We start from the raw sequence: 22,718 nt of genomic DNA, 5'->3' as shown, positions 1-22,718 counted from the left end.
TAAAATACCATTTTTCAGCTGCTTAAAGCCAAGGGATATTAATTATTTGAACTGTACTGAGTACTTTCCCAGGAAAGATTTTTTTTTTTTAGGTCTTTCCAAAGGGAAACTTCCAGGCTTTTTCCAAATTAGAGAAAAAATTCTCATGTCTCGATGTCTGCAGTGAATGTTTTGATGTATGAAAAACAGAAGGGGGAGAAAGTTTGGTTTTTGTGGGAAGGACCGGCTGATAACTGCTTCTAAGTTATTGCACTTTGCAAATTTTGCAAATTGGCCCAGGTACAATCCCCCAAAATATCAACTTATGAATCTGGTGGAGACTTTCAGTCACCCGGCACCTAAGGTTGATGGGCAAGACACTGCCTGCAAGAGTTTTCTGGATGCTACAGAGAAGCCTACCTCAGGTACAGGACTATGCATCCCCAGAGGAGCTGGATTCAAGTTGTTCGGAGATCCCGAGCACCTCGCTTTGCACCTGTTTTTATCCTAGCATCTCTTAGAAGTGTTTAAGTAGATGGAGTAGTGCATTCTCCGTTCCCTGTTCCGAAAGGCTCAAACCACTTAAAGAATACAGAGGAATGTAAACCAGAATGCCAGCTCCCCCTACAACTTAAGGAAAAGCCATTCTTTCCATTCTTTCTAACAATATAAAGGTAAAAACCTAAAATATTTCACTGATCCCCACTGCTTACCATCTGCACAAGACACTAATCACCATTCTTCCTCAGTCTAAGTCGGAACAGCTGACCACAGAGGTTCTTTGAAGGAGGTACTGGAGGCAGAGATTCAGCTGTGTACAAATCCAAGGGTCTAACAGGGAAGAGGACTTTGCCTGGTTGGTTTGGACCATCCAGAAGAGACCTCTGCAGTGCCTCGAGTGAGAATTTGCCACTGCAGAACGTCATCTGCTATTTAGGGAAGCATTTGCTGCGGCTCAGCATTAAGCAGGTAGCATGAGCATAGGATGCTGAGAATTCATGTCTATTGACGTCTCATTTAGAGAACTACATTGCTTAATTCAGATTCAGAAATATCTCCAGAGGATCAAAAGAAGAAACCTGCAAAATTGAATCAGTAGAAGAATGAAGCGTATTCCCCAGACAAACATTTCATAAACACCACTTGGCCTATAGATAAACGAATCCATCAGTAAATGCTTTTGTCAATACCCTGGATTTGTTGTATTTCCACATCTAAAATGTGCAGGCAGAGCATACAACAGCAGGAAAACATTAAAACCACACGGTCAGACTTACAAAGCCCCTTCTATGTATATACACATAAAAAAACAGAATGGTCAAGCCATCTGGGAAAACCAAGGTCACGCAGAAACCTTGAACAAAATTAGTAGAGCTGTACAATTGGAGACGTTTTATGAGGTCTTCACAAAGGCAGTACTTAAAGTGAACAAAACAGCTTCCCTTGAAAGGGAGCCTTTCCTAAGACACCATAGCACGCAGTTAGATCTCTTCCCCGTCAAACCTTTTCTCAAGAGGAATTGTCTTGCACGAACACTGCTGATCCTTCCAGGGGATGAAACAGTCCCGCTACTCCAACTCTCTCCTGACCAGCGCTGCCGGAATACGATCAGCTCAATTACTGGTGGCTGCCTTAGTGGCTGTAGGAGTCATGCCACTAACAGCCCTTCGCCATCTGGGGACAAAAAGCAGCCTAGCTGTGCTACCTAGTACATGCTACAGGGCTAACAGCTACATTTTTCTACTACTCATCATACCTCTGCCTTCTATCGCACACAAAAAAAGGATGGAGACAAAATTTAGCTTCAGGGTATGTTCACAGGGTGAGAAGGACCCGAAAAGAAGTGGAAGATGCCATCATCTCTAACGCTGATCTGAGTAAATGAACTTGCCCACCTGGCTACATACATTTCTGTAATAAAATTCTTTTCAGTGATACAAAAGACGGGGGAACGCAAGATTACCCTGAGTTATTGCAATGGATGCAGCTCTACCCTGAGCGCTTAGCAAACTGCTCCCGCCTGCAGTGCCCTCGGTGGCAGGCAGAACAAATCCAGCCTCCATGCCTCCAACGCAGCCCACTCCGCAGCACGCTAGCCTCAGCCCGTGCCCTTAAAAAAATACCCTGAACCACAAACCTGCCCATAGAGTGGCTCCCCATGCAGCAGGAGGTTAAAAATACAGCTTCTGAGAAACCAGACCTCGAGACATCAGGGCTCAGCTTGTCACAAGACACCAGATCAGCAATGGAGATGGAGGGAAGCCACTGCCGAAGCTGCTTATCCCTGCTCAGTCCGAGGAAAGACAACCTTTGGTTTGAGACTGCAGAAGAGCTGCGAAAGGGGAAGGTGGAAGCGGTAATACAGCAAGCTAGCATCATCCCTGCCAAGCTAGCATCAGGCCGGTCCTGTTGTAAGCCTGGTTCGAAGCTAGTCCTGCACACTAATTGCTCTCATCGGCTGGTCTCCGTCCTCTCCCCATCTGCCCCTTCAATCACAGCCACGGTGGGACCCACTCACCTAAACACATACAAGGAATAAAACATCCAACAAAGGAAGAGTTACAGCTTTCCTCTCATCTCCCTCTTCCATCATTATTGCCACTGAAGGGCCATTTTATCACTTGCAGCTGTGGTCATTCAGCGACAACCTGCTGTGCTCAGAGGCAGATGAGACCTGCACATTTGATCTGCATTAAGCCTGTTTCATGGCTTCACATTTCTAGGTACATTCCTAACAGCAGCACCAACAACCAAATCTTTTCATCCCTCCAACTACTCAGTAGATCCTGTGAAATCTGTCATTTATCTTTCACATCAGGCTTTTTTTGGTTCAGCATGAGTTAGCAATCCGTGCCCCAAATCCATCAGCCCCAAACAAGGGCCAGCACTTCTCCGGCTCCTCCTGGACAACAGCAAAATCCCCATCTTTACACCAGCAAATGTTTATTAGCAGAGCTGCTTTCCACTCCCTTCAGACACGAGGTGCAAATTAACCAGCTCTTCACACATACTAGCTAAGAAACACAGCACTTTGCTCTCAGGTGCAATGAGCCCTGGGTTGTATCCATCTTTGGGGGACTCTTTCAGAACAAGGCAGCTGTTCAGCCTTGTTTGGTTTAGGATGCTCATTTTGGCACATAAAGCAAGGGGAGGAGAAATGAAAGCCTGAACGGTATCCTATGATAACTTCGCTGTAGAAGCTCGCAGATTTTTGAAGATCCCGGAATAGGACACAGTGGGCGAGTCCATCTGCTCACTAGAAAACCAAAGCCCTGCTGTAGATAGCTGTGGGGAGAGCAGGCATGGGAAAAGTGGACAGTAGAGCTTCTGAAAAAACATGCCAAGGCAGAAGATTTCCTCTGCAGTACGGCACAGCAGCTCAGATTAACAACAGAAGAGAAGCTGCCTCCTATAGCTCAACATACGCCGTTCAGTTCTCCTATCAACACGAAGAAACTTAGCTCCCCAGAGTCCTTCTGCCTATTTCTTCTGGGGCTGCCAAAATAGAAAGCAAGCCCACAACTGCCTCGTACCTTCCAATCTAGCCAGTTCCCCAGAGCAGGGCCGAACATTTCCAGCCCCTCTGGCAGAGGGCTGTCAGTTCCCGGCATCTCTCCCCCATGGGTGCTGGGCTCTTAGATTTCACTTTCAGCCTTCTAGCAAGCAAGAAAACGAGGGAGTCTCCAGAAAACAAATACAATTGGAAATGCCCAGATGATTAAAAGCTAAACTCCTACAGCAACCAGCTGGTGACCAGCTCAGCCCCTGCACTGGGAACGTGTCAATTATAAATAATTAAAAGGTAACAGGAAGGAGACACTGAAGTATTAAGCAGATTTCTCTCTAGGTATCTGGAGGTTTCTATTGCTGCCAATCACACCCTTCAGATTATTGTCTTGTCTGTCAGTCATCCCAGCCCTTACATTAACATGTGAGCTCAGGTTAACATTTGCAAGTAAACTAATTAAGCCCGGTTATGCCTCTGCACACAAAAGCCAAAAATATCAGCAAAACCCGGCTCTAATTTTTAACCGACTAGGAAGCATACCCTCAAACCGCCGGAGAGTGAAAACTCACACAGGTCAGCTGTCAGCCCCAGCCATGCCAGGAAAGACAGGCACGGATACGAAGAGCAATTGCAATAGCTGCATTTTGGATAGCCTTTCCTCTGCTTGTCGTCTAGTCATCCACAGAGGGGGATGCATCTGAAGACGCAGGGTTCAAAAGACGACTGGAAATGAGACTCCAGCTCCAACCCAGCAATCAGATAACTTTCAAATAGATGAGACCGAGATGTTGCATATTTATACTTTATTAGACTCTCAGGGCACAGTACTGCTGGTGACACTACGGCGGACCCCCTTCCAAATAAGCACAACCGGGCTCGTTTGGTCCAGCACACTCTCAGAGAGCATTACGCCAGGAGGGAGCAACCGGGTCCTTTTTATGTCCGTTCTTCACACCTACCTTCAGCAGACTTTTTGGAAACAATGAAAAGCTCTATAGCACAATTTAACACTTTGTCAGAAGCACCTTTGTTGGAAGAGTCTGGCCTGGCATGCTTGGAGAGGTAAAGGAAAAGAGAACCACAAAGCATTTCCCACAAGTGTTCAGAGACGTACGCTTCATACGCTACTACGTACATGTACATTTTTATTACGGATAGTTTGCAATGAGGGAACTGAACTTTGATAACTAGGGGACAGAAAGAGACTTTTGTGACATCCCAGCTGAGCTACTTCACACATGCATCACCACTCCTGTAGCAAGGAGAGATGCAAGTTGCTGACACCCCAGGGAGGAATGCGAGAACATTTCTGAACTGTGCGCTTCTGCACTCAGTTACACAAAATTACTCAACGGAAAGCTGACACATTGTGAATCTACAGGAAAGTGTGGCTCGGTGTCTGTTTTCCCAGTCCCCAGATTGCGCGCCACTACTCTACGCAGACTGTGAAGACATTCACAGTCAGCTTCCACATGCCACTGAAATCAAACATGAGAAGATGTGTGATCGTGCCACCTGAAGGGCAGACCAGAGAATCCGCAGCGGTACTCGGCCTTGTTTCAAAAATCCTTGGGGAGCCAGGCTTCTTGGGCTCTTCAGTGCGTGGACAACTTGAGTATTAGGTAGGAGTGAGGGTAGAAAAATAGTGTCTGGGAAATTAAGTTACAGGGCAGAAGAGTTCTTTCCTACCGAGCTCCTTACCTCCCAAGGTAAATATCTCAAGTCTTACCGCTGCTCTTCCACCAGATCTGCAGGTTCAAGGGCCGGATTTGTTCTTTCAAGCTCAGGAGGGAAGAATTCAAACTGCAGCAGCACCCCTCCGCCCCATTTTACCGTATCAAGTTCAAATAAATGCTCACCCCTCTTCTGCATGAAGATGAAGAGGTCATCCAGGAACTCCTTCCGTTCAGGGTCACTATCCAGTTCGTAGAGCTGGGGGAAAAAATAAAAATGAAGGCACATTGAGACAGATAAAATTAAAAGAATAATATTAGCTTCTTCCAGCGGGTGATCTGGTGTTTGTACTGGGGGAATGAAAGGCAGCCACAGGCAGAGAGGCAAAATGAGGAAGGATACCAGGCACAGTACAGACTGGCACCCTGAGGGGAACAGGATTCCACTCAGTTAACAGCACTGCTACAGCGCAGGGTTTGAAACCACCTGAAAGCAAAGGGGAGAGAAACGATTAAGACAAGTTGGAAAGAAAGATGAGACAACCAAAAGGAAGGTGACAGTGGTCCAGGGCGGATTAGTGGTCTGTACCTTTGAGACACCAGGGACGTAAACTTCTCTGCAGCTTCTCCTAGCCTCGTGACTCCCTCCCTTCAGGGATTGTCATGTAAGTGACAAACTCCAAGTCCCTTGAAGGGGGAGATGAAAGGATAGAGCTTTCTTGTAACTACTAAGGCCTGGCAGGAAAGGCTCCTCTAAAATAAGCCAAAAAGCCTTGAAAGATATCAGAAACCAGCCTGGAACGGGTTTGCTGCAGAAATCATTTTACCAAAAGGCTTAAAGACCCAAGCATTTAAAACAAAGTTCCGCAGGCAGCTTATTCCAAAGGAGAGGCACTGCATGCTAGCATTATCCGCTGATTTTTCAGAAGAGACAGGCACGAGTGCCACCTTACAACTACCTCCTGAACCAAAAAAAAAAAAAAAAATCCAATTTTCACCTATCCAGAATCCTGCGAGGCCACAAAGTGACAGGCTGAAAGGGCTGAAGTCAGTCTCTCGCTGAGATACAGGAGGATATAGAACAAGACAGAAGACAATGCTGCACATGAAACAGAATTTAATTCCTTCTCTCGTTTGCACTGAGAAAGAATCCTGCATAACTCCAGGGACTTTTTTGCTGGTTGTAGCTACTCTTGTGGAGCAGCTCCACAGAAAAGCAAAGATTCACTGGGAAATATGTATTTCAGCCTCTCCGTAGGTGCTGCTAGCTACTTGGTATTCATCTAGTCCGAAAGAAGAGGGGCTTTTTGGGTTCATTTCCTGTGAAGCTCTGTGCTTTCTCACACACCGAGCTCTGGGAAGAAAATGCACCAGTGTATTTGCAGAGCAATTAGCTGCACCCTTTCAGAAAGAGCCAGCTTAGTTTAAAATGAATTCCTCCGGCTGACGTGACACACAGCTGCCACATTCAAATCCACGACCACAGTGCTAATCAGGTTCAAGAAATGAAATACTCTTCTCCTCCCAGCTGGAGAAAGTATTGACTAAGATTTTACATGTCAGAAGTCTGGTTATGAAGTCTCAGTTCAAACCATTCCAGTTATCAAAGGCAACAAAATAGCCCAAAATAGCCCAACCAAATAGCAGGTTTGTAGGCAGAAGGCTGCGGGACAAAGCAGTTTTCTTACAAATTCACTACAGAGGAATAGCGAGGGCTCAGTAGTCACTCTCGTGTCACAGATCAGGGGAAGAATTCCCCAAAGTTACCCCTTCCCCAAAATCCCCATGATCAGACTGACCTTGGCAAAGTCTCGTGAAATTTCTCTTCCTCGGCACCCATCACCTTCATCGCTCCAGGTCACGTTGCCGTTCTAGGGAGAGAGGAATGAAAGGGTGAAAGGATCGCCGGGGAAAGGCTTTGCGGACAATTCCGGAAAGCTTGCAAATGTGCATTTTGGGGCACAAACACGTGCAAAAGCAGCTGCTGGCTTAGACCAAGACGACTAGGAAAGACGGGGGACATTTGTGCATTTGTCACAGCACACTTTCCCGGAATCTCTGACACTCAGCCCAAAATGGGAAGTGGCATTTCACCTTCCAGGCAACTACTGAAGGTAGGGGAAGTTTTTCAGCTCTAAGATTTTTCCCCGCAGAAATATATTTCAAAGAAGTTGTCTTGATGCCAGGGAAAACCATTCTAGAGGAAAGTCCTCAACGCCTTCAAGAGCCGCCTGCCTTCATCTGCTAAGCAGAAGTACGCTAACCCCCCTGTAGCAGGTGCTTTGCCGTAACGCGGTCCAACACCTAAATAGAGAGGTGCTGCTTTTGCTCTCCATGTCCCTATCTTTTTACCACGTGCACATCCTAGAGCCCCTAGTGAAAGGTGCAGGGGTTACCCAGGCCATCCTTCCTTTCTGTTCGCCAGGTGACACCGAACACACTTGGAAACGCCCTTCTGTCCTCCCCCCGCTTGCCTACGAAACCAAAACCAGAGTACGCTGAAGAAAGAGGGAAATAATCCCACTGGAAAGCTTCTCGCCAACCCAGGACCCTCACTCCTGGAAGCGCCCGGATCTGGATCTTCCCCACAGAAATGGAAAGCTCAGCTTTGCTGGATTAAGGTTCATTCTTCTTAGGCACTAAAAGGATTACTCTAGTTAGGCCTATTCTACTTGGTAAATCATCATCCTGAAACGATCACCGGGGCTGGAAACCAGCAGAGGCAGCCTCTGGCTGTACGGCAGGACCAAGACCAGAAGAATGATCCTGAAAAACTGTTCGAGCATCTTTAAACCATAAACTTCATAAAGCTCCGGTATAGCAAGTGCTCCTGAGCCACTCAAGGAAAGAGAACAGCCAAATCCACCCGGCAAGGTAGCTTGGACTACCCTGTCCCGATAAACACACAGCATCCTAAGGCAGATAGAAAAGCACTGGAGATAGCAAGAGGTTTCAGCACAAAAAAAAAGCATGCGAATTAGAGAGGCGGTCCAATATCTGAAATCTTGGAGTCATCTGGTTGTGACACATACATTGAATTAGAAAGATGAATAGCTCTTGTCAAGGCCAGGCAAAGCTACATTTCCCCCCTTAAAAAACACTGCAGTGAGCTGCCCTAATGCCTGCTGATTTAGTTTGAGCCACTAATTCCTGCTGGAAAGTCAATTATCCAGTGAGTCCCATCAACTGAAAGATATTTAATGGGGGATTATTGCCACTTCTGTTATGTCAGCTGTTTATTACAGCAGATCAATTCCCAGCCCTCTCTAGGAAGAGATCTGAAGAACGGTTTTGCTCACAGGAGGATTCATCTGGGTGTCCTTTCCTAGCAGAGATTAAAAACAGAGGTTTTTTGCTAATTACGGTAACATCCAGCTGCTCCTAAACCCCCGCTGATTGTTAACTCAGATCAACAAACCTATGTGAACAGTCAGAATAAGAGACAGTCTCTTCAGAAGACAGCAGCTATTTCCCATCCTCAACTTCACACGCTCCAAGGCAAAATGATCTGTGGAGGGCTGGGCTGCTTTCTTCCCATGTTTGTACTCGGTTATAAATCCAGAGAGCAAAACTGCTTGTGGTATTAAACTGGGTGCTCCAAGCAGCAAACCACTTGCTTTTCATAGGGAACTTTGGTCGTGCTGAGAGCTTATTCCACTACATTTGAGGACAGGGAGAGGAAAGAGAAGAGGGCTTAAAGGAGACAATTCTCTACTGCCAGTGGGTTTGAACTTGGTAAAATTTCCAGGAACAAAACTTTACATGGAGTTAAAGACTCTTTAGAAGTTATTTTACTTGTTCTATTTGAAGAAAAAGGGTAACTAGAGAAGAATGGCAGGATTAAGGTTTGATACAGAGAATAAGCGGGATATATGCGCCCTACTTTCCGCGCACCTACATCCCGAGATGCTCGAGAGCACAGAAGTAATGCCCCCCACACCTCGCTAGTGAAAAGGAGCTTAAAGCTAGCTGAAGCCGTCAGTGTTTTGCCATATGTCCAGAAAATTGGCAGAGATGGAGATCACCTGGCGTGACACGGAGTGATACGAGGTGAGAGACGGTGGACAGCATTAGCATTTCCTCCTGCAATAGCTGGAAAGGTTTAAAGCCAGTTACCGCTCCCCACGTTAAGCTATCAGAAGAGATAAGGAGAGTGCTTCTCAGCCACCTCGGTGCAAGCAGCAGCCGCCGCGGTGCAAATCAGCAAGGGTGCAGTGAAACGACACATGGGCTGCGGAGACATGAGGACAGAGCACAGGTTTGTTTTGGGTGGCGGAGTTAGCAAAGTCTCGGGCTAGCATGAAATGTCAGCTCAGCAGCCAGGGAATAAAGCCTTATTTATTCAGAGAACAGAGTACAAGCACCGACAGGCACTTTCCCAGGCCTCGGCTTTGATCTTGAGGGACTATTCTGCTCACCAAAACCTCTGGGCCCGTGCCAAGGCTACAACCGAAGATACCAAATATTGGCAGCGGTCAGAGCAGCGACCTGAGCACAACCGGACCAGGTAAATCAGTAAAGAGCCCCACAAAGCTACTGAAGCAAGAGGTGCTCCATATGTAGAATAAACTACATTTTGCACAGCAAGAGAGCTCAGCAGGAGCTCTGGTATCAAGCTTCCTTTCTATTCCTCCTAGGAAAACAAAGTTACCCTATGCTGAGAAGCCCTCCTCCGTATAAACAGCAGGAACCTGAGAAATCAATATATCCTCACAAGTCGTTAAAAGACCTTTGTATAAGTCAGGCAATAGTAGCAGGAAGGAAAAAACACTGTTCAGAGAGGCAGGTCGTTCTCTGGGGAGAGTCCTGCCTCTCCCTCCACCCGTTTGTATCAAGGGAATTTGCTGACGCTTGACGAACAGCCCTTGCGTTACCATGGGCAAGAATTTATCTGGTTTCTTGCAGAAAAGCAGCACTGGTTGCGCTTTACCCCCTGATGCGAGCATTGGTGGGAAGGCAGCGGTGTTGGGAAAGGCTGGCCACCTTCACGGGCTGCTGGCAGAGCCGGAGAGCCTTCCCCGCGCTGCAGACACACCTCGGAGGCCATCAGAGCCCCCCCCCCGGGACCGCCCTCTCCCCGAGAGGCTGCTGGCCTGGCTTCAGAAGCAATTATATCTGGAGCTATTTTAGGATTACTCCCTAACCACCTGGAATATCTTATTAGAGGGAAGCTCAGATGTCCAGAGCAATTTTGGTTTCCAATCCCACGTTCACAAGCCAGAGTTAACCCTGAGTTGCCAAGCAGACAGAAAAGGAGATGACAAACGCTTTCCTGCTTCGTCCAGCCCATTCTTTTGAGGACAAAAACCTTACAAGCAAGCAACCTCAACCCCTCCCCTGCAGGACACCTACCTCTCAAATATTACCATCTCACACGCCTGTCCCTCCCAGAGACTAGAGAACTAATCAAAACTCTGTGCTCAATTAAAAAAAGTGAAGTATTAAGGCGAACGGAACAGCAGCTCATTGTCTCCTTCTCCGGTTTTGCCTGCACAAATTGCAGTTAGGGTGCAAACAGCGACATGAATGAGAAGTGGGAAATGCTCCTTTTCCAGGTCATTCCCTTCTCCCGCACCCCAGTTTCAGGCTGGGGGCTCAGCTAAAGCCCGATGAGGTTTTACCAGACTACAAAGTTGTATCCAAATGGCAAACTCTGAACCGGAGAGAACCCACTAAAGCTTTACTATGTAAAAGAAAAGAGGAGAAAACTTCTGGCATGAAACTCAAAATCATTCTGCACCTGCTTACTGCAGACCTGCAGTTTTGACAGAGGTTTTAGGCCAGAATCTGCTGAAATGTCCACTTAGGGACAAGGCTAAATGTTGCAGGGAAAAAGAAAGCCCCTCCCCTACCCCATGGGTTAACTGAAAGCACCGAGTCAATGAAAAGGTACAGGGGCAGCAATTTCAGGATTATCAGAGAATCCACAGAAATTCCTTTTGTGGGTAGAGTTAAGCCTTAGGAAGTGAAACAGATGCTATTATAAAGAAAACTGTTGTACTACAAAACGCTGATAAGATCAGGACTACTGCCCTGAGCTGCAAGTTCTCAAGCATGGAGAACCAAGTTATAATTACTGCCCGCACAAGCTGCCTGGTAAAGCTCGGCTGAAATTGGAACAAACTCTTCCCCGTCTTACTAATAACAGAGCTCAATTCAAAGTCTACAAGCTTCAAAGATGGGTTTTGAAAACATTTTAGTGATTTCAGGAACGGCAGGGAGGATGGGGAAGGAAAGAAAAAGAATGGACTGAAGTTAACAGATTAATTCCTTTTTTTATTAAGTTTCTTTTATGTGCTCCCATGACCTAGTGACGGCAGCACCAACACAATTCTTTGCAAAACAGGAATCTGCTTCCTTATCCTTAAGGAAAAGTTGGACTCTTTGTGAATGACTCCTATTCACAAATACTCAGAGGAATTAACTAAAACCTAAGTGACAAGTAGATTTGCTCAGTGCTACATGGCTGTGGGAAGAGAAATTCTCACTGCCACATGAGAGAGTCTCAGATTTACCGTGAAGTGAGAAAAACAGAAGTGTAAGAAGACAACACATTCGAGCTCTTTCCACCTACTGTTCTCCAGTGTTAGCTAGAATTCCTATGAATTGGCACCAAAGGAGACAAGCCGCAACTATTCCTAAAGATAAATTTAGCGCCCAAACAAATCCTAAAATGAGCCGTATCTTCCCCGGGATATAAACGAGCTCCTCGCTCTGCTCCTTTGCTCTGCCTCCAGATATAGCACAGTCCCTGCAATATAGCATAACCTTGATGAAGCCTATGGAATGGCTCCTGGAGATGAAGATCTGGGGGAATTCTCTGATGTCTAATACAAGCTGTTTGTGAGCTTGCTGCCTACAGTCATTAGCGGAGACGGTTTCTTGGTTCTCTTCTCCCACACATTATTTGTTATATTAAACAAAAAGGAGACTTTATAACCAAGATCCTGCTCTGCTCCCGCCACTAATGCTGTACTTCAAGTTACATATCAGCACGAACTCCAAGCTAGGTGCTACAGCAGAAGCAGACTGCCGCAGGGATGAAGACTTCATCAAAACAAACCTAAAGCAGGAATGCAGGAGAAGCAGCAATTGGCAATTTAAGAATTACAATCTGTTCCTACGGAAAACAGCTTTCAGTAAAAGAGAAACCGAATACCTAATGTCGGCTATTAATGAAGAATTCTCCTCCCACTACATCAGAAAAAGAAAAATACCCAGTGACCCGCGTAAGGAATTAAAAATCCAACCCCTGAATTGGGCCCTGGATATCTGCAATAACTAGGAGGCAAAAAAATGCACCGTGTGAAATGCAACTTTTCTATTCCTGGGACCTTCACCCCCTCTGGATTAATGAGTATCTCCTGAGCAATACCTCAATACGCACAACACTTGAGGCACATACTTAAGGTTATGGAATCTCAGCCACTCATTCCTAGACCCTAGAGCAAAAGCAAAGTAATTATTTTAAGCTGACTTATCTTAATAAACACCATGACCTTTGTAAAAGTTTGGGTCAGGATTTTCAGGAGTGACTGGTGATTTCTGAGAATCTAACATGAGACATCCCCAAAAACCAGACCACAAACCACTCTCTGGAAGTCAGACAGCTGCTTTATGGCGACTTACCTTGCTGCATTTAAGAAGGCATTAAGTATCAGCTGATGCCTGAAAACCTTGGCTGTATTTTTACATTCCGTGAAGGAATGCACGTACTAATGTGCGTGCTGTAGTAACAGCCTGACAAAATTGCTCACGCTGGTGCTGCACACCAGCCTCGAGTGGAAAAGGAGCAAGCAGCACCAGCAAGACGGCGGCTGTGGTCCTGCCTTTCCTACACGGCTCTCCCTGGTAACCAGAGACATCGCCAAGCAATGCAAGAACCCACGGGACGAGGACCCACACCCAACCATCTGCTAAAAGCAACGTTTTCACCCGCGGAATTAAAAGCTCATTTTTCTTCACAGACAGGCAGCCCACAACGCCCTTTTCGAGGACGGCTGCGGGAGCCTTCGGCTGTCGGAGCCATGATGGATTTGCATGGGATTCAAGCAAGTCCGAGGAGCGAGCGAGCTGAGCACAGGCTCCCCCGCCCCCCGGCTCTTCTTTCGGGACTGCAACTCCCCGACAAGCAACTCCACTCCCTTGTTGTTTTGTGCTGACAGGATTCCCACCGCCCCTGTGTCATAAGCTGAGCCAGCTCTTTTGTCTGCCAGCTTGTTCTACAATTATTTACTTGGCTGTCCGGGACCGAACAGAACGGGGCTTCATCTTGCCGGTAGTTTCCATCTTTCTGCCATCTTCATGCCACATGCCTTCCAGGCAATCTTAGCCTTACACTTTCAAGATACATTTTTCTCCAAGGGCGTCACTTTCAGAAGAACAATCCACACTTGAAAGAAGAAATAGAAGTGACTTTTTCCCCCTCTTCCGCAAGCAACAGCCATTATGCATACCACAAATACTCCCAGAGCAGAGCTAGCTGGAAGCAGCGTATGCTGACTGGTTATTAGCCTCCATCTCAACAGAAGCTAAAAAAAAAAAGATAAGTTTGGGAATCGTTTTGAAAACAAACTGGAGAACACAGGCACTTCTGCATTCGATCCTGATTTTTCTGCCTCGAAACCGTTTTACACGAAGACAAAAGAAAAAGCCCAGTATCTTTAAAGCATGCATTTGAAATGAAAAAATTCAAGCAAGGGCAGCGTGCTACCATTTAGCAAACAGAATTATGCGGACAGTCCACAGCTACGCACACATTTCTCCCCCCTTGCTGTCATGCCAGCTAACAGTTCTAGTCTGTCTGTCTCCCCCCCCCCCAGGTTATTCCTACCTCCACGCAGCCCCCCGCTCACCAGCTCTGACCTGGTATACTGCAGTTAAATTTTTACTCCCTGGTATGCAGACTCCACTGGTGAACGCAAACAAGTTGATCTGCAATATTTACCCTACTCAAGGTGAATATACTGCACCAGCATGGCTAACGTTGGGCACTTCAATATGGCCTGCTGAGCACGCCATAGCACCGTAACAACATCGCTCACCGGCGTGATTACGAATGTAAGCCGTGCCTCGCTGGGGCAGACCATCTAGCCCAGTACTCCACCTTCAGTGACAGCACCAGGAGACAGTATTTCAGGACAACATGTGAACCTGCCCACTTTCTGCCACGCTTTCCCACCATCCAGAAGTGGTGTAGCACAGCACATCCCTGATATGCCTTTATAATCCATTCCTTAACTGAATGCCCGTGAATTTCTCTAATTCCGTTCTTTACTGCGGTACTGCCTGCCTCCCTTGCAGTGAAACAGATTACTTCAACACAGCAGCGAGAGGGTTTTTCTTTTAGTTTTGCTTCCTGGTGAAGCTTTGCGCACTTTGGCTTCCAGAATAAGTTGGCCAGCCATCAGACTAAGCTGCAACCTACTACCAAAATACTTGATTACTGCTGACATGGGCCAAAGTAACTGGATCAGTATTCGTGCACAGTATGCCAATTGTAAAACAGTATTTTATTTTCTACTTTTTTGCTCTTCCACATCAGCTAAGACCAGATCTGGCATGCTTATGGTCATTTGTCTTCCCAGAACAGGGCGAATGACCTAAGAATCAAGCCTATTAATTCAGTAAGATTCACAGGACTCTCACAAGATAAGCAAGTATTGGAAAGAAGCACAATGACATACTTGTTAGCACCGGCCGAGCTAGAAATAAAAACAGCCAAAGGCTAATGCTAAGTTTGTTGGTTTGTTGGTTTTTTTTTTTTAGAAAGCCATCCCCCTAACACCACCAGAGCCCTGCCTACTATTCTCCACCCAGAGACCCGAAAGAGGAAGTTTTCGCCAGTCACTCCAATCCAGTAAACTCTGAAGCAATTTCTCCAGCGACCGTCCCCTGACCGACATACCCACCTCATTTCCCTACAACAGCTTGAGTAACCTTTTTTCCCCCAACCCAACCCCTCTTGAGAAGCAAGCCCCGAGAAAACACGGGAGCAACTGGTTGCCTGCTGCATCCCATGCACCAGGGCTGCTTCGCCAGCGTGCCTGATAGCGCCAATAGTCACAAACGCCATTCACCTGGCAACTTAGAGCGGTTCCTGCCACACGCATTGGTGTAGAAACACCAAACCGGTACAGTTTTGCAGGAGCAGGTGGATCGGAGCCTACAGGCCACGCTAAATGGAATGGGAGAAGAAATAAAGCTTGCTGAGCTTCAGCAGTTCCTCCTCAAACTGCTGCCCGTGGCAGCGTAAAACAAATCGTCTCGTGCGTGCGACCAACAGCTAAGGGGAGAGACTGCCCTGAGTGCCCACAGCAAACTTGCAAACACCTGTGGTTCACCAGCCACCACAAAGGAGCTCCAGCTTTTTTTACTTCGTAGGGTTTTTGCAGGAGGGAAGGAAAAAACAGCTCTGTGTTTGTCCATACAAGGTTTCTTAGCTCAAAGAACTCTACCTGAAGGAAAACCTAACCCTCTTCACACTCAGGCTAACATCTGTACAAAAAGACAATGAAGTCCAGCTTTTCTTCTTTATTTGAACCATGCAGTCCTTCGACTCCACTTCAATACACATAAATGCTGTGAGCGTCTCCCAAAGTCTGCTCAAGTTAGCTCTGTAACAAAACAGCACACAAGTGCTACGTTAACTGAAATACCCACTTACAACAAAGAAAAGAATTCTTGATCCTCTAGCATTTATCTACCAGGAGTAGTAATTCTTCATTCAAACACAGAATTAACCTCCTACCAAAGCCAAGCACTAGCAAGTTAGCTCCTTCCTTCCCACACGTGAAATGAAAGCGGCTCTGCTTACTCGCAGGACCAGTGGCAGGACACGCACTCTTCCCTGCCTGCCCTCAGCACCAACCAGAAATCCAGCCAAAGTGGCTGCATCCCGGAGGTCTTACACAAAGGGGTTATAGACGTCGTACGTGAAGTAACTCGAGTGAGACATTAGCAGGCAAGTGTCTGCACCAAAAATAAACATAACGCCAGCCTGTTCCATTCTGAATGGCACAGCAGCAGTGAGAGAGAAGATAAATGAGCCAAAGATCAAACCTCTGCCTCTCCATAAAGGTTCTTACAGATTGGGGTTTCTATACCATCAGCTGGAAATCGGTATCTGTAAAGCAAATCGAGGTCTTGCGAAATCTCTTTATAAAAGAATAAACCCGGAAGAGTACCCCAGGGAAGCATCGCTCTGTACGTGCCCGGTTCTTGCACGCTTTTCAACGCACTTGCAAGCAGCCAGCGCTCGTAACAGGACGCTGGGCTAAAGAAATCCTCGGTCCGCCCGAATATGGTCATTCTTATTCAGAAGGAAGTAACGTTAACACTGACCTGTTTGAGCTGCTCGTCCAACCGCCAGTTCTGGCGTCCAGACGGGGAACCGGAATACGGTTGCTTAGTAGTGTCTTTACCCTGTTCTTCTTTGCCCTGCTGTCCCCGCTGGTGCCCCGAAGCTGGGAGAGGATTAGAGGTAGAGGCCACTCTTTGGTTGTGATGGGCAACTTTGGGAGCATGAAAGTATTTCAGAGCAGAGCAGGTTTCTTTTCCAGTCACATCAGCGCCATCCTCAAGATCTCCACCTTCCAAACCCCCTTCTTCCTCCTCCTCCTCCTCTTCCTCCTCCTCCTCTTCATCCTCCTCCTCTTCCTCTTCTGGCTCTGAATTCATGCTGCTCTGATCAAAAGCCCGCGTAGCTCCGGCTGCAGGTGGGCCTCTGGCCAAGGGACCAACAGCGGAGCCGCCCGAAGCCCTGCCAGATGTGGCTGCTAGGACGGCCTGCTGCACGGCCAGCTGCTGAGTGTAGAGCAGCTGGGCTTCTCTCATCTGCCTCTGCTGTCTCTCCCTGGAATCCATCTGCAGAGGCGTTTGCTGCTTCTGCTGCTGCTTCTGCAGCTGCTCGACCACAGCTTCCAGCTTCATCCCGCAGTTTGCATGGCTGGGAAAAGAAGGGGGCGTTTTTGACTTTATTTGGCAGGGTTCAAGCCCCGACCTTGGGAGATTGGCAGAATCTGAAAGATAGACAAATATTTGTCTGTATGAATATAAAATGCTTTCATCTTTTCCCCAGGAAGAGGATAAATAGACTGCAAAGCCAATACTCTTTCCTGTGCAGGAGACCGTGAAACAATCAGCTTCATGTTTAACAGCCTCAGGCTCAAACTTGCATTCAATTTTCAGACTGTTTAATTGTATTTTCAAGCTGAACACATTTGCTATAACCTCAGTTTCATATACCCCAAAGACAGCATCTGAAATGCCTTTGTCCACTCTCCCAGCAGTTCATTTTTTTTGTCAGAATCCTTCCACGCTTCCTAAATAATTACTTTTGAAATGTTAGGTTTAACATCTAGGGTTTGGTTCTTCTGAAAACACTACCTTAAAAGGAGATAGCCGGGATGATAAGCTTGCCCATATTTCTATTAAAAAACGGGCAGGAATTTATCGCACACCAGTTATCTCTAAATTCTTTTATGCTTTCATTACGTTGCTAAATTCTTTACCCTTTATACGTCTTTCTTAACCACCCCCCCCTATATTTAGCCATTGTTTTTCCCCAGAAGAGCGAGACGAGAGCAAAGCAAAGACCACTGTAGCCTGAACCAGACTGCTGAGCACCGAGCAACTCCTGCCTCTGGTTCCCAGAGTTGCCAGCACATCTCAAGCCCCGGCCGTGGCCTCCCTTCGATTTTCCCAGCCCAAGGACCCGAGAGGTTTCCTAGCTCTCCATTTTGACCTGCAGCAAGCCCATGCTGAGCCAGCACCAGCCTCCTCTTGAGCGAAGACCAACAGGACAGACCGCAGTCGGAAACACAGCTCTGATCTAGTGTAAATCCTAGAAAGACGACTACGCCTTTAATCCCCAACCATCAAAATCAGCACGTGTATTTTGGACTTTGTGTCGCAGACTGGACCTGCTGACAAAGACCGTCCTTCTCAGGTTTGGGTTTTGTTTTTTTTTAATGTAAAAAAGATGCTTAAACGGATCCCACTTGCTGCCCTTCAAGGTTCATCGATATCAAAATACAGTCAGCTTAGAGAAACAAAGGAAAGGCCAACTACAAACAAGCTACAGAGTCTCCCGGCCACCTCCCACCACCCTGTTAACAACCAGCACTGTGCTATTCAAGCCACATACTTGAGAAAAGAGACTACGTTGCTAACACGCATTTTCAAACCAGGCGCAGTTCTGTCCTAAACCAGCAAATAACCTACCAGATACCCGTTTCAGAAGTGCAAGACCACTTCCAGCATCTCCAGCGCAACTCCAAGTCTTCCTCTAAGGCGGTCAGACCCCCGTCTCTCGTACAAAGCGCCCGCGAGCTAGGATGCCCAACTCATTCTTCCTCTGCAAACTCTTCCCCGTGCTAAATAACAGCCCATCACCAAAATGAAAAGCCTGGCCGGTGCATTTGCATTTTTATCTAGCAGGCAGCAGCATAGCTTTAGCTTGCAAATGAAACAATATAAAGTGGATTAGTGGTTTGAATGTCAGGAGCAATAATGCATTACCTGGCAGCTGAAAAGAGTCTTAGACTCGTTGGGAAGGCACAATACACCATCTGGCCTGGCTCCACACACACACACACACACTCCTCCAGTGAAGCAACAACGAACCGGTGCGGGTGTTGCAACAGCAACCGTCAACCAGGCTAGAGAACCTACAGCCCACACCTTGCTGTATATTGTCGCACCTGGGGCACGGTGAGGTGTCACCTCTCCTGCCTGGGGGATATTCAGCAGGGCGTGCAGTTAATACACGCCTCGGGTGCGTTAACGATAATAAATGACCCGATACTCGGTTAACGTGCCGAGCAAACACACCTCAGGTGCAGCAACACCCTGGTATGCGGCGCCCGCGTGTTTCCCGGAGTTCAGGTACAACAGCGCGTGACAGGTTACGGCAGGATTTACGCGCGGCTGCCGAGGGTTTTCGTCAGAGCCCAGCGCAAACCTCGCGAGCCTCCAAAAAGATGAATTTTTGGATGCAGCAGACACGCCCTCAGCCAAGTTACCGATGTTATTGTGGAGAGGCAGCCAACTTCACGGCGAGTTTTAAGTCGCCGAGGAGACGCGTTGCTCACGGCAAAAAATTAAGTCACAATATCAGGACAGAGTTTAAGATAACAGCTGCAACTAGGCTGATAACCTTAAACCGCCCCAGGTTTTAACATCCATTTTACCCCTCAGCGTGGGTATCTGCTTACTTTTCGCGTCTCTCCCAACCGAGGCAGCGAAAGGGTTCAGTTTAACCTCCGGGTCCTCACGCACCAGCCTTTGTGCGGCTTTCAATCCCTGGGAGAGCACTTGGATTAAAAAGCCCCTTAATTTGAATTTTTAACTAGCTCTGCTTGCAGCGCGGTTGGGAAGACGCCTGCCTTCGCGCCAGCGGCCCTCGGAAAGAGCTTTTCCAAGGGGAAACCACCTGAAAGAGTTAAAGCATGAGACGAGCAGCCGAGGCCAGCCTGCCTCCCAGCCCCGAGGAGGGGAGAGGGCTCCCGGGGCGGTAAACAACTCCGCCACCCCCTCACCCCCCCCCCCCCCCGCCGCCCGGTTTTACCGGAGACCTCCCGTGCCCCGTAACCACCGCTAAACCAGCGATCCCCCCCCCCCCGAGGGGGCCTACCCGGGGAAGGGCGGCTGTACCCGCCGGCCAGCCCCGTTCCCCCGACCCCCAAACCAAACCGGCCCCACCCGCCCAAGCAGCCGGTGAGCTCCGGCCCACCCCCTCCCGCTTCGGTACCGGCCCCCGGTGCAGGCCCGGCCCCAAGACCGGTAACTTTCCCCCCCGCCCCTCCAGTTCCCCACCCGCCCCCCCCTTCACTCTCTCTCCCCCCCCCCCCCCCCACACCCGCCCCTCCTCCCCACCGGGGCCGTTACCTCCCGCGGGCCCCGGGAGCGGGTGGCTGCCGGTCCGTGCGCGGCCGCCTCGACTCCGCCCGCAGCGCAACCTCTTTCCCTTCCCCCCCCACCCCCCCCCGCGCCGCCCCTCCTCAGCCCAGCCGGAAACGGGGCGGCGGAGGCGGCGCCCAGCAACGGAAGCGCCCGCCCCACTTCCGGGTACGGCCCCGGCAACGGAAGGGGAGCGCGACGGCCCCGCTACCCGGAAACGGCGGGGGGGTGGAGGAGGAGGGAGGAAAGGGGGTGGGGTTGAGAATGCGCCGGGAGCCAATTAAATAGCGAAGCGAGAGGCGGCTTCCGGTTCCGGGGGGATAAAAGGGCGCGCGCGGGGCCAGGCCTGGCAGTCGCTGAGGAGGCGCCGCTGCGGGGCTGAGGGAGCGCGCGCAGGTGAGGGCGGTGCCCCCCCCTCCCCCCCCGGGCCCTCAGGGCGGGTTTGGGGGTCCCCGCTGTCCCTTCGGGCCCCGGGAGGGATGGGATGGGGGGGAAGTGCTTTATGTTGGGGCTCCTCTTTGTTCCCTCAGGTCTGGGGCAAAGGCAGACGTGGGGGGTCTGTGTTGGGGGATTCCCTGCTGGCCCCCTCGGGTGCCTGGGGAGGGAGTGCGTGGGAAGGGTTTGTGTTTGTCTTCTCAGGGGCTGCTTATATATATCTGCCTGTGTTTTGGGGGAGCAAATAGATGTTATGGCTCCCTGGCGTCTCCGCTCAGGCCCTGAGGGCTCTGTGGGGCAAACTTGCAAGACTCCTCAATGTCCCCTCTCGCCTTAGATCCCTCAGCGCTGCTGTTGAGGCTCCCTAGGGAATTAAATCCTTTCAGGCCTGCAGCGTGTGGGGGCAAGTGTCAGGGCTCCTTGACGTGCCTGCTCTGTTCCCTCCGAGGAGGGGACTCTGTGACATCTCCGTGTCCTTACTCGCCTCAGGCCCGGTCAGCATGGCGGATGAGGAGATCGCTGCCCTTGTGGTGGACAATGGCTCTGGCATGTGCAAGGCAGGCTTCGCGGGGGATGATGCCCCCCGTGCTGTGTTTCCTTCCATTGTGGGGCGTCCCCGGCATCAGGGCGTCATGGTGGGCATGGGGCAGAAGGACAGCTACGTGGGGGATGAGGCCCAGAGCAAGAGGGGCATCCTCACCCTGAAGTACCCCATTGAGCACGGCATCGTCACCAACTGGGATGACATGGAGAAGATCTGGCACCACACCTTCTACAATGAGCTGCGCGTTGCCCCGGAGGAGCACCCTGTCCTGCTCACTGAGGCCCCCCTGAACCCCAAGGCCAACCGGGAGAAGATGACCCAGATCATGTTTGAGACCTTCAACACCCCAGCCATGTACGTAGCCATCCAGGCTGTGCTGTCCCTCTATGCCTCTGGCCGCACCACCGGCATCGTCATGGACTCTGGGGATGGCGTCACCCACACCGTGCCCATCTACGAAGGCTACGCGCTGCCCCATGCTATCCTGCGTCTGGACTTGGCTGGCCGCGACCTGACCGACTACCTCATGAAGATCCTCACGGAGCGGGGCTACAGCTTCACCACCACGGCCGAGAGGGAGATTGTGCGGGACATCAAGGAGAAGCTCTGCTATGTCGCTCTGGACTTCGAGCAGGAGATGGCCACGGCTGCCTCATCCTCCTCCCTGGAGAAGAGCTATGAGCTGCCCGATGGGCAGGTGATCACCATCGGGAACGAGCGTTTCCGATGCCCTGAGGCCATATTCCAGCCCTCCTTCCTGGGCATGGAGTCCTGCGGCATCCACGAGACCACCTTCAACTCCATCATGAAGTGCGACGTGGACATCCGGAAGGACCTGTACGCCAACACGGTGTTGTCCGGGGGTACCACCATGTACCCCGGCATCGCTGACAGGATGCAGAAGGAAATCACGGCCCTGGCACCCAGCACCATGAAGATCAAGATCATCGCCCCGCCGGAACGTAAATACTCCGTTTGGATCGGCGGCTCCATCCTGGCGTCTCTCTCCACCTTCCAGCAGATGTGGATCAGCAAGCAGGAGTACGATGAGTCCGGCCCTTCCATCGTCCATCGCAAGTGCTTCTAGAGGGACTGCTGGCAGTCACCCGAGGGCCGTCCTCGCCGGGGGGACGCGTGCGGGGCCAACCTCCTCCTCCTTCCCTGTTCAGACCAGAATTGTTCGACTGTTATTTTATTGTTTTAACTAATTTGTTGAGGTACCGAGTAGTGTTTTAATGGCCTGTTAGGTTGTAGTTCTCCTGCTCCTCTTCCTCGTGGCTCTCCGGGCCTTGGAAGCGGACGGAGGGGGGGGGGGGGGGGTGTTGTTCACTCTTCCTCTGTAACGCCGATAGGATGACGCTCGAGTCAGACTCGGCGCCCCTCGGGTTCGTCGCAACTGACTCCTTCGTAGGAAAACAAATAAAACTTCTTGGGCTGAAAAACTGTTTAAGAGGTTATTCTGCTTTCTTTCGGGGTGGGCCCTCGGTCTCCTCATGGCAGAGGATTATTGTGCAATGCCTGGGTTTGGACTCAAACCTGGCCTGCAGGCCAGGTTTGAGTCCAAACCCAGGCATTGCACAATAATTTCAAGCTGCCTGCTTAAAACTTTGGGGTAATTGGGGGTAAACGCTCTACGAATCACCTAACGGGTGCCTTTTAGCGCTGCCCTGCAGAGGCC

At 49.4% G+C, this 22,718-nt stretch overlaps 2 protein-coding genes across 6 annotated transcripts in view; one reads left to right on the top strand and one right to left on the bottom strand.

The window, feature by feature from the left end:
- The window catches only part of ARID3B (AT-rich interaction domain 3B), a 33,114-nt gene extending 13,002 nt beyond the window's left edge, over positions 1-20,112 (bottom strand). For 4 of the 5 annotated variants that reach the window (XM_076348528.1, XM_076348529.1, XM_076348525.1 and 1 more), the window contains exons 1-4: positions 20,050-20,112; positions 16,504-17,180; positions 6,960-7,031; positions 5,347-5,419 (exon numbers count right to left, since the gene is read on the bottom strand). In XM_076348528.1, the coding sequence (XP_076204643.1) occupies positions 5,347-5,419; positions 6,960-7,031; positions 16,504-17,091 (733 nt within the window). In that variant the 5' untranslated portion in view covers positions 17,092-17,180; positions 20,050-20,112. Of the gene's footprint in view, positions 1-5,346; positions 5,420-6,959; positions 7,032-16,503; positions 17,181-19,376; positions 19,444-20,049 lie in introns of those variants that run through there. The other variant, XM_076348526.1, reaches the window with a different exon arrangement.
- Positions 20,113-20,398: 286 nt separating this feature from the next.
- LOC143165142 (actin, cytoplasmic type 5) lies at positions 20,399-22,490 on the top strand. Its single transcript, XM_076348524.1, has 2 exons — positions 20,399-20,457; positions 20,986-22,490. The coding sequence occupies exon 2, from the start codon at positions 20,997-20,999 to the stop codon at positions 22,125-22,127; it is 1,131 nt and encodes a 376-aa protein (XP_076204639.1). The 5' UTR covers positions 20,399-20,457; positions 20,986-20,996; the 3' UTR covers positions 22,128-22,490.
- Positions 22,491-22,718: the final 228 nt, after the last annotated feature.

The sequence above is a fragment of the Aptenodytes patagonicus genome, chromosome 10 (genome assembly GCF_965638725.1).
Source record: "Aptenodytes patagonicus chromosome 10, bAptPat1.pri.cur, whole genome shotgun sequence".
Classification (NCBI taxonomy): Eukaryota; Metazoa; Chordata; class Aves; order Sphenisciformes; family Spheniscidae; genus Aptenodytes; species Aptenodytes patagonicus.
This window is presented reverse-complemented; position numbering and strand designations above follow the sequence as displayed.